This window comes from Eulemur rufifrons, chromosome 15, assembly GCF_041146395.1.
Source record: "Eulemur rufifrons isolate Redbay chromosome 15, OSU_ERuf_1, whole genome shotgun sequence".
Taxonomy (NCBI): domain Eukaryota; kingdom Metazoa; phylum Chordata; class Mammalia; order Primates; family Lemuridae; genus Eulemur; species Eulemur rufifrons.
In genome coordinates this window covers 35,826,271-35,840,970 of record NC_090997.1, presented here as the reverse complement: position 1 = coordinate 35,840,970, position 14,700 = coordinate 35,826,271, and the positions used below count along the sequence as shown (strand labels likewise).

Sequence of the window (14,700 nt, the reverse complement as noted above, 5' to 3'; positions counted from 1 at the left end):
TTTTTTTTTTTTTTTGAGACAGAGTCTCACTCTGTTGCCCAGGCTAGAGTGAGTGCCGTGGCGTCAGCCTAGCTCACAGCAACCTCAAACTCCTGAGCTCAAGCGATCCTACTGCCTCAGCCTCCCGAGTAGCTGGGACTACAGGCATGTGCCACCATGCCCGGCTAATTTTTTCTATATATATTTTTAGCTGTCCATATAATTCTTTCTATTTTTAGTAGAGATGGGGTCTCGCTCTTGCTCAGGCTGGTCTCGAACTCCTGAGCTCAAACGATCCGCCCACCTCTGCCTCCCAGAGAGCTAGGATTACAGGCGTGAGCCACCGCGCCCGGCCCCAAGAAACCCAATTTTTCATTCTATTTACTAAACATTCTTTTTAATGGAAGTGTTTTAAATTTGTATGTGTCCAAATTTTCCTGCAGAATTTTGGCAATTCAAACAAAGCTCGTCACTGGACTCAACTCATTTCTCAAAGACAAACTGATATAAATAGATAGTACTTAGAAATATATGAGAATACAATGCTGGAGCACAAGAGTTAGTGTTCAAAGCAATTCAATTGCCACAAAAATACTTTTCTAAGTCTATATGTATGTTATGCTCATCTCCAAGATATTTATAATGGCTTCAGTTGATAGCAGTTGTAATCTTTCCAGTCTCTGTAAGACATTTCTAATAAATTGGTGCATTTGTAATCAGATGAAAGCAATTTTATTTAGTCTGGGACAGGTTTTACAGTTACTAGTCTCCCTTTGTCTTATGCTACTTTGTCTGACTTATTGGGATGGACTCTTAAGGGGTTTCTTGGACTTCTGATTTTGCCACTTTGTAAAAGTTGGATTTATGACCCAGAATGACAATAAAAAGATTACAAACACAAAGGCCTCTTTATCTAGAAATTTTCCTTCCAGATCACTGTTTGTTATTCTTTCAGATGTCTACTAATCTGAAATGAAGTTTATAGTATGCAGTTACAATGCTAATATTTCCCCCAAACCATCAATATTTATTATAAATCAAAGTATTATGCCAAATATTGACTTTTTAATAGACTTAAATTGATCTATTAAATAATGTGCAAAAATTACTTAAGCATGCAACTTGTATTGGGCTTGCAAAATTTTCCAGGACCCTTTTCTCCTCTTCCTAGCCAAATACTTCTTTTATTATCTACCAGCTGACTGCAGGGACAAAAACACCTTCAGAAAATTCACTTAGCCTTGCCTTGCAAATACAAATTTTCATGAAAATCAACCTGACTCCTACCACAGAGAAGGAAAGATAATATATTCAGTTACAAAAACTGGTCATTGTATTTTAGTAATTTAAGGATACCACATGGAATTTTTACTTTTGAAATGAAATGATTGTTTACTTTCTTTGTTTAGTAAAAGTAGGTTTTAGTTGTCAAATTTAAATACATTGATAATAAGGACATGATATTTTGGCATTTTGCATCATTTTATGCTTGTTTTTACTTCTGTTAAACTCCATTAATCGTCTAGACAAACCCAACTGCAAACTGACAATTATATTGAAAAGTGCAAGAGAATATTGAAAAATTTGCTCTTTTCTACAACTGAACTGCACCTGCTTGAGTGGTATTTATTTTTTGATAAACACCAAGGAATGAAAACACTTTGCTTGCATTTTTTTTGTATGTCTCACAGATGTTTTATATAATTTTTATTTGGAAAGAAGAGTGAGGATATAGTTTATAAAAATAGATAGGTTGATAGTACAAATACTTGGATGTATGCCCCTAGAGAGCAGGTCATATATATTTTTATCTCTTCTTGCAAATGTCTTATACAGCAATTTAAAGACATTTAGTTCCATAAATGCATCTCAATGAAGGCACTGAAAATGTATGCTAATAAAATTATATATTCTTTTGTGTGCGAGGGTGAAGAACAATGGGTGAATGCATTCTAATGAACAGAATGATTTAAGGAGTCAACAGTTTTGCAATGTTAGCTTGTATTTCTTGATGATAGATTGATTTAATACAGTATCATTTAAAAATATATCAAATATATTTCAGAATGCTCTGTCAGTGCCTGGACTGATTTGGTTTTCCTTGTGGATGGCTCCTGGAGTGTGGGAAGAAATAATTTCAAGTACATTTTAGACTTTATTGCTGCTCTTGTGTCTGCATTTGACATTGGGGAAGAGAAGACAAGGGTTGGAGTTGTTCAGTACAGCTCTGATACCAGGACTGAATTTAACTTAAATCAGTACTACCAAAGGGATGAGCTTCTTGCTGCAATTAAAAAAATCCCATACAAAGGTGGAAACACAATGACAGGTATGTTTTACAGATTTTGTTATTGTTTAAAATAAAAGACTTGTCTGTTTTGGAAAGAAATTACACATGGCACAATTATCATATATTAAATAATTTTGAAATTAATCACGTAGTTTTTGACTTTGGCAAAATTATGTAGTACAAAGTGAATGAACGTGTTTCTTTTTCCCTTTAGGGGATGCCATTGATTACTTAGTTAAAAATACTTTCACGGACTCTGCTGGAGCAAGAGTTGGCTTCCCTAAAGTGGCAATTATCATTACGGATGGCAAATCCCAGGACGAAGTGGAAATTCCAGCAAGAGAGCTTCGTAATATTGGGGTTGAAGTTTTCTCTTTGGGTAGGTTAAGCTTGGTTAATTATTTTCTTTTTACAACTGCTTTATTGCACTTAATGCTTAGGAAGATGAAAGATTGATTCCTCAGGGAAGGATGCTGTTAGACGTGTTTACTGCATTTTATAGTGTAGTTTAAGCCAAATTGTCTTTAAGTAAAAATTTTGCTTATCTATTTCCCTCATATAAATCCATTAGCATATACATTAAGCAAGGTGGTATTTACATTCTTTGCCAGCTCTCTACTTTTCAAAGAATGCTGGGCCAATGATTCTAATAAAGATACTTCTTGTATTATCATTAAGTGTTTTTTATGTGTTTCCTATATTATGTAATACTTGAAGAATTCAGAGGGCTCCAGCTTATTCAGGACTCTGGAAGAAGAAAGTATTATCTTTACAGATGGCAGAGACATATGATGGCATGGTTGGGATGAAAGCCCACTCTGTTTTACTAACCATTTGTTTTCCTCTTTGGCCGGCCACTTTATATGAAATTATAAAATGCTTTTGTCATCTGAACAGTTGCACATTCGTTATGAAGCAAAGCAATTCTGGCTTACGACTTACTAAGGATTTGAAAATGTCTTCAGTTGTGAAAGACTCACAAAGCAAAGAACTCTAAGTCAGCCAGCACATTTTCCCACTTCAATATATCCTTGTCCTTTGGTTTTTAAGGGATTAAAGCTGCAGATGCAAAAGAACTCAAACAAATTGCCTCCACACCTTCACTGAGCCATGTTTTCAACGTGGCCAACTTTGATGCAATCGTGGATATTCAGAATGAGATCATTTCCCAGGTGTGCTCAGGTGTTGACGAACAACTTGGTGAATTGGTTAGTGGAGAAGAAAGTGAGTAGACTGTTGAATGTTCCCCATGTGTTAGTCTTTTTCATGATTGGATAGCATTTATAGCTTTGTAGGTATCCTAGAAATAGACATTTATTTAAACATATCCTTCAGTGACTCTCCAACTGTATATTGTTTTTCAGTAACTCAGCTTGTTGATGCCATTTGTGTTGTTCCTCCCCACCCCCATTGGAGTGGAACATTCAATAAAATATTTATATCATTGTAAAGTTCTTTAAAAATTTTTTGGGACACGTTTTGATTTGCTCTTTTCTTTAAGACCATTCAATGTGCACAAATGTATATCATGCTATTCTGGTACTTGCTTTAATTATCTTACATTCTGATGTAACACTGGTGGACTGGAGAGACATTTATTTTACTTAGCATCCTACAACGGAAAATAATAACAACACTGTTGCTAGTTACTGGATAAGGACAAGAGTTTTCTATCATTATACTTTGCATAATAGTTTCAAAGCTTCTAAGTATATTTCAAAGATCAGTCAATTTGATCCTCCCATGTCTGGAAAAATTTCCCATTTCTATTAGTTATTACTTCTAAATAAAAAAAGACATTTCAAAAGATGTTTTGTAAGCATCCTTTTCAACATTAAAAGTCACAATTCAAAGGCTTTATATCTTTCCATAATTGTTCTCCTCTCAGCCTGAGAATCGACAATTGATTAAACGTAAATTTCTAAATAGCTACATCTCCAACCATAGAAACCCTTTAATCTCCAAGCCCCAAGTATTTTGTCAATGTTCATTGGCCCTACTTCTGTCTCAGAACTTCTCATTACTTCGTGGGCTCTGAATCTTTTTCTTTGTTTCACAGCCTAATGTCTGACTTTTTTGCTCTGTATTGTAATCCTCCTCCACTTTTCTCTGATTACCTCTCTTTACTCAATCTTTTAAACATTCTAGTTCTTCAGTGAGGTGCAGTTGCCTGCGTGCAAGGGTAGGCTGAACTATTGTTCTGCTCTTGGACTGTCCCCGTGAGGGGAGCTGGGGCCGCATCACAAGGGTTCACACACTTCTTCAGGGCCTTCTCTCTCCTGCTGGCTTAGCCTGAGTCTTCTGTTCCCTGCACTGCCTCTGCATCACTCAAAAGGTTTGGCCAAACTTCCAGTGGGTGCATCTGTGGCTTCCCTCCAACTACTTCTTACTGAAACTTCATTTTTTCTGCACTACGTCTGATTGCCTTTTTGAGGAGATGATGTGTAAACTTCTGCCTGTTTTTACACTCACTTCTTGCAGGTAGATTTATAAAAAACTAGAACTATATCTTGTGGGAGTTGGTTCCATTGACAAATCTAGAATTTTGAATATTTTTCTAAAATATCTTAAGATACTTTATGTTTACTGTTAAATGCATGACTATGTTCTACATTGAGTAAGAATAAAAAAAAAATTTTTTTTTTTTTTTTGAGACATGGTCCCACTCTGTCACTCAGGCTGGAGTGCAGTGGCCTGGTCATTGCTCACCATAACCTTGAACTCCTGGGCTCGAGCGATCTTCCTGCCTCAGCCTCCTGAGTAGCTGGGACAAGAGGTGTGCATCACTGTGCCTGGCTAATTTTTAAAATTAAAAATTTTTTTGTATAAAGATGGGGTCATGCTATGTTGCCCAGGCTAGTCTTGATCTCCTGGCCTCAAACAATCCTCCTGCCTCGGCCTCCCAAAGTTCTGGGATTACAGGTATTAGCCACTGTGCCTAGCCTCAAAAATTTTCATATGATTGCTATTTATGTGTCAATATATATGTTATGAACTATCGTTTCACCTATGTTTGGTGGCACTGTGAACATAGTTGAACTTTTTTTCTTAACCTGAAAGAAGTGAAAATAAAATTTGTTTAAAATTATAAAAACACATTATTTAAGAATTGCTAAATGCTCTCTCTCTCTTGGAATATTATAAAGTATACTTCAAAGATTATAGTTTTACTCCTATGATATCATTAAAAAAGAAAAACTTTCTAGAGAACTAAGTAAATAATTAATTTAATAAATATTTGAGTGCCTATTTTGGTACCTGAGAATAAAGACAATGAGTGAAATACCAAAAACCAGAATGGAAATTCTGGGTTCAGAAAAGAATTAGGCATGAGGTGTCCTATCAGTAATTTCTTCCAAAGATTTTCTTATTCCATAAACTTCTCAGCAATCTGACTAAAAATCAAGCTTTGAGTCATTTTTGGTTTGATGGGGACAGGTGGCATTGAGGAGAGAGGAGGGTGTCAGCAACTCTTGTTGATGTCTTCATGGTTAATATGAATAAGGAGAATTGAAGGTCCAAACCTGTAGACCAGACTACTAAGGTTGCTTCTCACTGTAATTAATCAGTCTGCTTGTTACTTTTTAGTTGTCGAGCCCCCTTCAAATCTGATTGCCTCGGAAGTCTCATCAAAATACATTAAGCTAAATTGGAATCCATCTCCTAGCCAGGTGACTGGCTACAAAGTCGTCCTCACACCAATGACGGTCGGAAGACGACAGCACGCTCTGAGTGTGGGACCTCAGACAACCGTGCTCAGTGTTCGGGACCTCTCAGCAGACACAGAATACCAGATTAGTGTTTATGCCACGAAGGGAGTGACGTCCAGTGAACCTGTTTCAATAATGGAGAAGACTCAGCCAATGAAAGTTCAAGTGGGTAAGTTGATGAGTGCATCTTCGTGTTTGAAATATGTGAAAGTCCATTTGAGAGAATGCTTTACTGGTTTGGACTTAGTTTTGAACAAAATATTTGCAATAGCTTTCTTTTAGAGAAGCATGCTTACTGGGAAAGCTGGATGACTGTATTTTAATGATTAATTCATATGTGTTGAATTTTAATGGACTTTCTTTCTCTTCACAGAATGCTCACGTGGTGTGGATATAAAAGCTGATATTGTGTTTTTGGTTGATGGTTCCTATAGCATTGGAATTGCAAACTTTGTTAAAGTTAGAGCCTTTCTGGAAGTTCTTGTAAAAAGTTTTGAGATTTCGCCAAATAGGGTACAGATTAGTCTTGTCCAGTACAGCCGCGATCCTCATACTGAGTTCACTTTGAAAAAATTCAACAAAGTTGAAGATATAATTGAAGCAATAAACACCTTCCCCTACAGAGGAGGATCTACAAACACTGGCAAAGCAATGACTTACGTCAGAGAGAAAATATTTGTGCCAAGCAAGGGTTCGAGAAGCAACGTACCAAAGGTCATGATTCTTATCACTGATGGGAAATCGTCAGATGCTTTCAGAGATCCTGCTATAAAACTAAGGAATTCAGATGTTGAAATCTTTGCAGTTGGTGTGAAGGATGCTGTTCGCTCAGAATTAGAAGCTATTGCCTCTCCTCCTGCTGAGACCCACGTGTTCACAGTGGAAGATTTTGATGCTTTTCAGAGAATATCTTTTGAACTCACACAGTCTATCTGCCTTAGAATTGAGCAAGAATTGGCAGCTATAAAGAAAAAAGGTTAGTAGACTTTGTAGAGTAAAAGTTATTTCTTCATGAACAATGCATTTTTTGCTCTAAAATTGTGGATAATATGCTTCTTCAATTCTTTTTATAGACAGGAGAAAGTATAACTTTCCTATGTTATTGAGAACTATTGAACTTAGCTAATTGAGCTCTGATATATGGCTTTCTCCTGGGTATGGATCATATTTCTGTTGGTGAAAAAATAGTTTACCTGTAAGACTTATGAAATGTTTCTGCTCCTAGATGCTTAAGCAGGTCTAGGAATGAGCTTAAACCTATTTGTCATTTCCAATAAGAAAAAAACCCACTAATTGAGTGGTTACTATGTGCCAGATGCTAGGAGCTGGGGCCTTTGAATCAAAGGTAGCTAGAATACAGTCCTGGACCTTTGAATTCTTTTTATGCATTCCTTTTCCTGGATCATTTTTGGGCATCATCTCTCACATCTGGAATTCTCTATCCTCTTTTCTTCATTTTTCTAAAATCTAATTTTTCAATGTTCAGTCAAGTTCCATTCTTTTCACCAAGTCTTTCTTAACTGTTCTAGCACTATAACCTGATCACTTTCACTCACTTGGCATTCATATGTACTGCTTTTGTTTGTGATAATAACCTTGCATTTTCTTGTTTTCCAATCTGCTTGTATGTCCCGTGAGGACATGCAGTATATGTTAAACATTATATTTTTCTTTTTCTTTTTTTCTTTTTTAATTTTTTTTTATTTCAGCTCATTATGGGGGTACAAAAGTTCAGGTTATATATATTGCCCATGCCTCCCCATCCCCCCGAGTCTGAGCTTCAAGTGTGTCCATTCCCTAGACAGTGCACATCGCACTCATCATGTAGGTATGCACCCATCCCCTCCCCCCACCCCCATCCCCCCCCAGTCAGAACTTCAAACGTGTCCATTCCCCAGGCAGTGCGCATCGCACTCATCAAGTAGGTATACACGCATCCCTTCCACCCAGCCCCCACCTCTGTCCGATATCCAATTGGTGTTATTCCCAAATGTGCACTCAGGGAAACCAGTTTGCTGGTGAGTACATGTGGTGATTATTTTTCCATTCTTGGGATACTTCACTTAATAGAATGGGTTCCAGCTCTCTCCAGGAGAACCAAAGAGATGCCATATCGCCATTATTTCTAATAGCTGAGTAATATTCCATGGTATACATATACCACATTTTGCTAATCCATTCATGAATTGATGGGCATTTGGGTTGTTTCCACATCTTTGCAATTGTGAATTGTACTGCTATAAACATTCGGGTGCAGGTGTCTTTTTTATAGAATGACTTTTGTTCTTCTGGGTAGATGCCTAATAATGGGATTGCTGGATCGAATGGTAGGTCTACTTGAATCTGTTTAAGGTACCTCCACATTGCTTTCCACAGGGGTTGCACTATAAACATTATATTTTTCTATGATTTAGTTTAGTAAATGCTTAATTTAATAAATATTCTTTTTTTAGGAAAAATTCCTTAATTATTACCTTGAAATATCTGTCTACCCACCACCAAAGGTTAATATCCAAGTATCAGGGATGAATGGGAAAATTCTGATCTGCTACTGTTTTTAAATATTTAGGTCTGCTACTGTTTAAATATTCTAGTTGGGGGCAGGTCTATTCTGTTACTGCTTTGTCTTAAGAATCTCAAAATTCAAATTCAATTTTAATTAGTCATTTAAATAGTATAACTTAGTATTTTGGTAGACAAGGCAAATAATCAGGACTTTTTTTTTGAGACTGTAAGTGGGAGCCCTTCTCTCCATGGTCAAGTGTGGAAGATGTACTGAGAACATTGGTCTCAATGGCCATCATTCTCCAAAATGAATATAAGCCATTTCAGAAACATGTAGTCATTAGGTTCACTTTTGTTTTATAGATTCAAACATTTTAAACTATGTCTTTTTTTTTTTTTAATAGCTTATGTGCCTCCAAGGAATCTTAGTTTTTCCGAGGTGACTTCTTACAGTATCAAAGCCAACTGGTCTCCAGCTGGAGAAAATGTTTTTTCATATCACATCACCTACAAGGAAGCTGCTGGAGAAGACGAGGTCACGGTGGTGGAGCCAGCCTCGAGCACTAGTGTTGTCCTCAACAACCTTAAGCCAGAGACCCTGTACTTGGTCAACGTGACTGCAGAGTATGAGGATGGCTTCAGCATCCCCTTAGCTGGAGAGGAGACCACTGCAGAAGGTGTGTTGAGATTCCTGCCGCTGTTTTTCAAAAGCTAGTAATTTATTACAGAACAGAGTTACAGTTTGTAATAACCATCTGCTTTATAGTTCAGAACTGTGAATGCCTTTGTAAGATTTGGCACCTTTAAAATACAGCTTTTCATAAATCTTTGTAAAAAAGAGAAAAAACTTTTCAGTAAAAAGGCTTAGATTTGTTTTGATCAATTTGATGTGAAGAGACATAGAGAACTGTTAATAATTATGGAATTAACAGTTGAAATACTGCATATCCATCTTTTTCGGTACCACACTTCAGGAATGTTATGTTTTAAACATTTCTGAAACTGCCTTACTGCACTTGTGGAGCTGATGGCAAATGTGTATTACCAAGTTTGTTTTTTCCTTAACATAGTGGTAAAATACACATAAGATAAAATTTACCATTTTAACCATGTTTACGTGTACATTTCAGTGGCATCAAGTACCTTTACCTCGTGCTACCATCACTCCCATGCACTTCCAGAACTTGCCAAACTGAAACTGTACTCATTAAACAATAACTCCCCATTCCTCATTCCCTCTGCTCCTGGAAGTCTCCATTCCACTTTCTGCCTCTATGAATTTGATTACTCTTGAGTGCCTCATACGAATGGAATCATAAGTACCTGTCCTTTTGTGACTGGCTTATTTCACTTAGTATAATGTCCTCAGGTTTATTCACGTAGCACTTGTCAGAATTTCCTTTCTTCTTAAGGTTGAATGGCATTCCACTGTGTGTGTATGTTACATTTTGTTTATTCATCCATCGATGAACATTTACATTGCTTCTACCCTTTAGCTACTGTGAATAATGCTTTTATGAATATGCGTGTACAAATTTTACCAAATGTTTTAAGCAGTATTTTTTTAGATGTGTCTTCTTTACTGGACAGGATCAAATATTTTCAGAGATAATTCACTGCATTTGACATTTAAAGGGCACCAATTTAACCTGGTTCATAGAAGACTAAGACAGGGCAATTACCCTTTAATGTAGCACAGTGAATATCACAAAACATGTCAATTGTTCTTCCCCATCTTGACTGAGGATAGGAGGGAAAAAGGCTGAAAGAGCAAAAAATTTATAACAATTACAAAGAATTATTTGCTAATAAGGATAGCTCACATTGCCATGCCTTACTGGTAAGAGCCAGAGAATCTTTTTTTCTCTGAAACGTTTTTCAAATAAGATTGATAGTTTTCTTTTGTTGGTGGTTTAGGTATATTTCTGCCTGAAGGCCAGCAAATAAATGAAATGACCTAAGGCGTCCTTTCACCTGATGAGTTTTTGTGATCCTGTAAGCTAGAAGTTCACACTTAGATATTTCAGATTTTTTGACAAATTCCTGTAGTGCCCACACTGCTGCCTGATGAGCCTGACCCTTTTTCTTTAGCACTTTGGGGTGGGAATGGGAATGAAGTCTGTCTCAAGAGAAAACTTGTCTAAAGGGTATTTGAGCAGAGGCCACCACATTCATACACACTCTAGTTTTTGGCCATTGGGCTACTACAGTAGAATTTGCTAAATGTCTTTCCAGTTCTATCATCTGTGGTGGAATCTGGGATATAAGCTTTCTTTAGTCAATAAGGAAGTTTCTGATTCAATACTTTCATTAAACTAGCAATTATTGAGCTCCTGCATCAGGTGCTATGCTAAATGTTTGCCAGGATTATCTCATCGAACCACTTCAGTCCTCCTATAAACAGTCATGTTTTACTGCTAAGTAATCTCAGGCCCAAAATTACATATCTATTAAGCTTCAGAGACAGTATTCAAACCCATCAGTCTATGTGCCTCATTTGTTCTGACTAGTTTAGTCTTTTCCCTTGCCATACAAAATGAATCATGGGCGTTAAGTTGGCCAGCTACCTTTTTTTTTTTCTTTTCTGAAGAGACGCATTTCCTTTCTTTTTCCCTGGCTGATCTATTTATGTGTTAAGTATGTAAATAAACTTCTCATTGTTTGTGGGGTACATGCAGCATGTTGCACTACAGTTTCAGCCCAGTGGACTGAGAAGACAGTGACCTGTAGTTCACCTTTCCTGAATGTTCTCCATATGGACAGTTTGCCCCTTTGAACAAATAGGTCATTCAAACATGATTAATAAACACAAAGCCAAATAATGTTCTCATTTGGGCTTCATGAAAATTTTATTTAAAACTGTGAGCCTATGGATGTTGCCCAAACTGAAATTCAACATCAAGATTGGGATCTAACTAGCACTCACTGGGAGCATATTATGTGCTTTCTCCATCCCATGGAAGGTCCAGTTATTCTCCAAGTCAAATGACTGTACAAATAAAAAATTAGTGTGGGATGGACTGGATAAATGGTCTAGTGGGTAGATATGGTAGACCTGGGTGTTACACATTATTTTTCTACTTTTCTGAGAAAATAAAGTGAAAGTGAAAGTCTTAGTTACTTATATCCAAAGAAATGAATTATTTTTATTCTCTAATTTTATAGCCATGTAAATGTACCATTTATAGGATATCCATGATTTAAAAAGTTTTTTGTTATATACATTCTTAATTAAAAAATTAAGAGTACTTGGTTTCTTTTTGGTTATTGTAGAATATGTATTTACTGTTTCAGAATCTAGTTAATCTCTGGTTAAATGAATGCAATGACCTGGAAGTTTGCCCAAAAACTGTTCATGGATTTATTTAGAGAAATGCTATGATTTAGTGATTAAAAGCTAGTTTTTGTATTTTTTATATAAAATCAGTAAACTTATGTTTGAACATATATGTGTATATATATATTTTATTTCAGTAAAAGGAGCACCTCGAAACCTAAAGGTGACAGATGAAACTACAGATAGTTTTAAAATTACCTGGACTCAAGCTCCAGGCAGAGTGTTAAGGTATCGAATTATATATAGACCAGTCGCTGGTGGAGAAAGCAAAGAAGTTACCACCCCAGCCAATCAGAGGAGGAGAACGCTGGAGAACCTGACTCCAGACACAAAATATGAAGTATCTGTAATTCCCGAATACTTCTCAGGACCTGGGTCTCCGTTGACTGGAAATGCGGCCACTGAAGAAGGTAGAGGAAATATGCCTACCCTATAGTAGCACCAAAATCTTAGACTAGAGGGGAAATTTTGGACAACTAATGCTTGCCAATGGGGAGCTAACTGCCAAACGACAGAAGCAACAGAAAGTTTGGATGTGGAATCTCATTCAGGAAAGTGTGTTAGAACATTTCAGGACCCACCCCACGGTCTGGGAACAGATTCCACTTCTGGAAAAAAAGGTTCTCATTGGAGCCCTGTCCCCAGGACTAGCAGTAGACTTCTTATTGAAAACTTTTAAAAACAGAGACTAATAAAATTTATCCAATATCATAATTTATATATTGTTTCATAAAGTATTTTAATATTAAAAAAAGATTACAAAAGTGATCCAGATTACAAAAATGATGAGATACTTCTCAATTATCTTAGTATCCTAGACCAATAGTCCTTTTATATTTGAGTTATTTGAATTTTTAACTTACTCATGACATCATTTATTTGTGTCAGTAGAACTTAAATGCTATGATATAGTCTCAATATTCTTTTAAAATAATGTTAGTAAATTGAGAGATGACTGTGGATAAAAGTGAAACTTCTGTGCACCATTAAAGCAGATGATGTTTTACTTCTTGGGGAGGATTTTTAAACATTAACCTGTTTTCATTTCAATGAGATGGTTAGGATCCCAAGATAATGATGATATTTGTTACAAATTATTGATGTTTAATATGTTATTTCAGTGAGAAAAAATAAGGCATTCATATTTTCCTTATAGTTCGTATCTTTAAAAACTTTTTAATAGCAACAGTAATGCTAAGGACATATTAGCAAAAATAAACAGTTATTGAGCACCTATTTGTGTCAAGTTCTGTATAAAGGGCTTTCCATATATTATCTCATTTAATCCCTGCACAAACTCTGTAAAGTTATTGTTATTACCATTTCAGCTTTATAAGGGAATTAAGGCTAAGAAAATTAAATAATAGCTCAGAGTCATGGAGCTGATAAGTGGTGAATTGAGTTTGTGGACTTTACTAACCTTCTGTAGACACTTACCAGGAATATCCATTATGACTTGGGCTGCTTCACTCCCACCACCGCCCTGTGCATCACCGTCCCTCCTGCCTCTAGTTCACTCTCCCGCCCTCTTCTCCTCCTCCCTCTGCTTCATTCCACCTCCTCCCTCTGCCTCACTCTTGCTCCTTCCTTCTGCATCACTCTCCCTCCTCCCTCAGCTTCACTCCCCCTCCTCTCTCTACATCACTCTCCCTCCTCCCTCTAGTTTACTCTCCCCTCTTCCCTCTGCCTCACTCTCCCTCCCTCTCTCTGCAACCTAGCTCATTAGCTTTTCCTGTTGGAGACCTTTTCTCTTTCCACCTGCTTTCTTCCTCCTCGCTTCCATTTAGAAAGTCACTACTTTACTTTTTCTCTCTCTTGCTGGAGATCTTTGTGCTGGGTACTGTAAAATGATCCAGTAACTCTTTATCCTTCTGTTTTCTGAAGTAAAACTGGCTGGCTGTTGTGTGCTCAGTGGCGAGTGTCATATGGTTGGGTGCCTTGAGATCCTTCAGGGATGACATCAACAATCTACAAAGAAAGTCATGAAATACCAGACATCATAATTGCAAAGGGATGGGAAGCCCCTGGGAGTTGTACCCAAGACTAGGTCTCAGGCTGTTTCTTCTCTTAGTTTTTTTTTTTTTTGTAGAGACAATGTCACTATTTATCATTTATCATTTTTTACCATATCAGCATGATTTCCTGGCTGTTATCTGTAGATGTTCCTAGCATTACACTGATTAACTGTATTTACTGACGATTTCTTAGAGGAGTTTTTTTTTTTTGAGACAGAGTCTCGCTCTGTTACCCAGGCTAGAGTGAATGCCGTGGCGTCAGCCTAGCTCACAGCAACCTCAAACTCCTGAGCTCAAGCAATCCTCCTGTCTCAGCCTCCCGAGTAGCTGGGACTACAGGCATGCACCACCATGCCCGGCTAATTTTTTCTATATATATTTTTAGCTGTCCATATAATTTCTTTCTATTTTTAGTAGAGGTGGGGTCTCGCTCTTGCTCAGGCTGGTCTCGAACTCCTGAGCTCAAACGATCCGCCCACCTCGGCCTCCCAGAGTGCTAGGATTACAGGCGTGAGCCACCGTGCCCTGCCTCTTAGAGGAGTTAAAATCTACATTGTGCCGTTAATCACCATGTACACATTTTATAGTGCTTTGTTCTACTTTTGGGGAAAATTTAGGGAAATGTCTATAGGAAAGATTCTAACATGAAAGATTTTATGTATAAGATTTTCATAGAAAAGGAATTGTGTATCTTTTGTTTCTGCTAACATGTAGAGTCCAGTTTAGAAATGCTTAAACTTTGTTGGCTCGTCAACAGAATTGCAGTAGGGTCACGCGGGATACAAATTTGATATAATGCATATGTAAAGTAACATTGTTTTTCAAGTCAGTTTATTAAATAATGGGTTTGGATGTTGTTGTTGT

General features: G+C 37.0%; 1 protein-coding gene across 2 annotated transcripts in view; it reads left to right on the top strand.

Moving 5' to 3' along the window:
* The window catches only part of COL12A1 (collagen type XII alpha 1 chain), a 114,028-nt gene that overhangs the window by 13,173 nt on the left and 86,155 nt on the right, over positions 1-14,700 (top strand). For both annotated transcript variants that reach the window (XM_069489128.1, XM_069489127.1), the window contains 7 exons: positions 2,045-2,308; positions 2,484-2,648; positions 3,320-3,493; positions 5,858-6,148; positions 6,353-6,955; positions 8,889-9,161; positions 11,959-12,231. In XM_069489128.1, the coding sequence (XP_069345229.1) occupies positions 2,045-2,308; positions 2,484-2,648; positions 3,320-3,493; positions 5,858-6,148; positions 6,353-6,955; positions 8,889-9,161; positions 11,959-12,231 (2,043 nt within the window). The remainder of the gene's footprint in view (positions 1-2,044; positions 2,309-2,483; positions 2,649-3,319; positions 3,494-5,857; positions 6,149-6,352; positions 6,956-8,888; positions 9,162-11,958; positions 12,232-14,700) is intronic.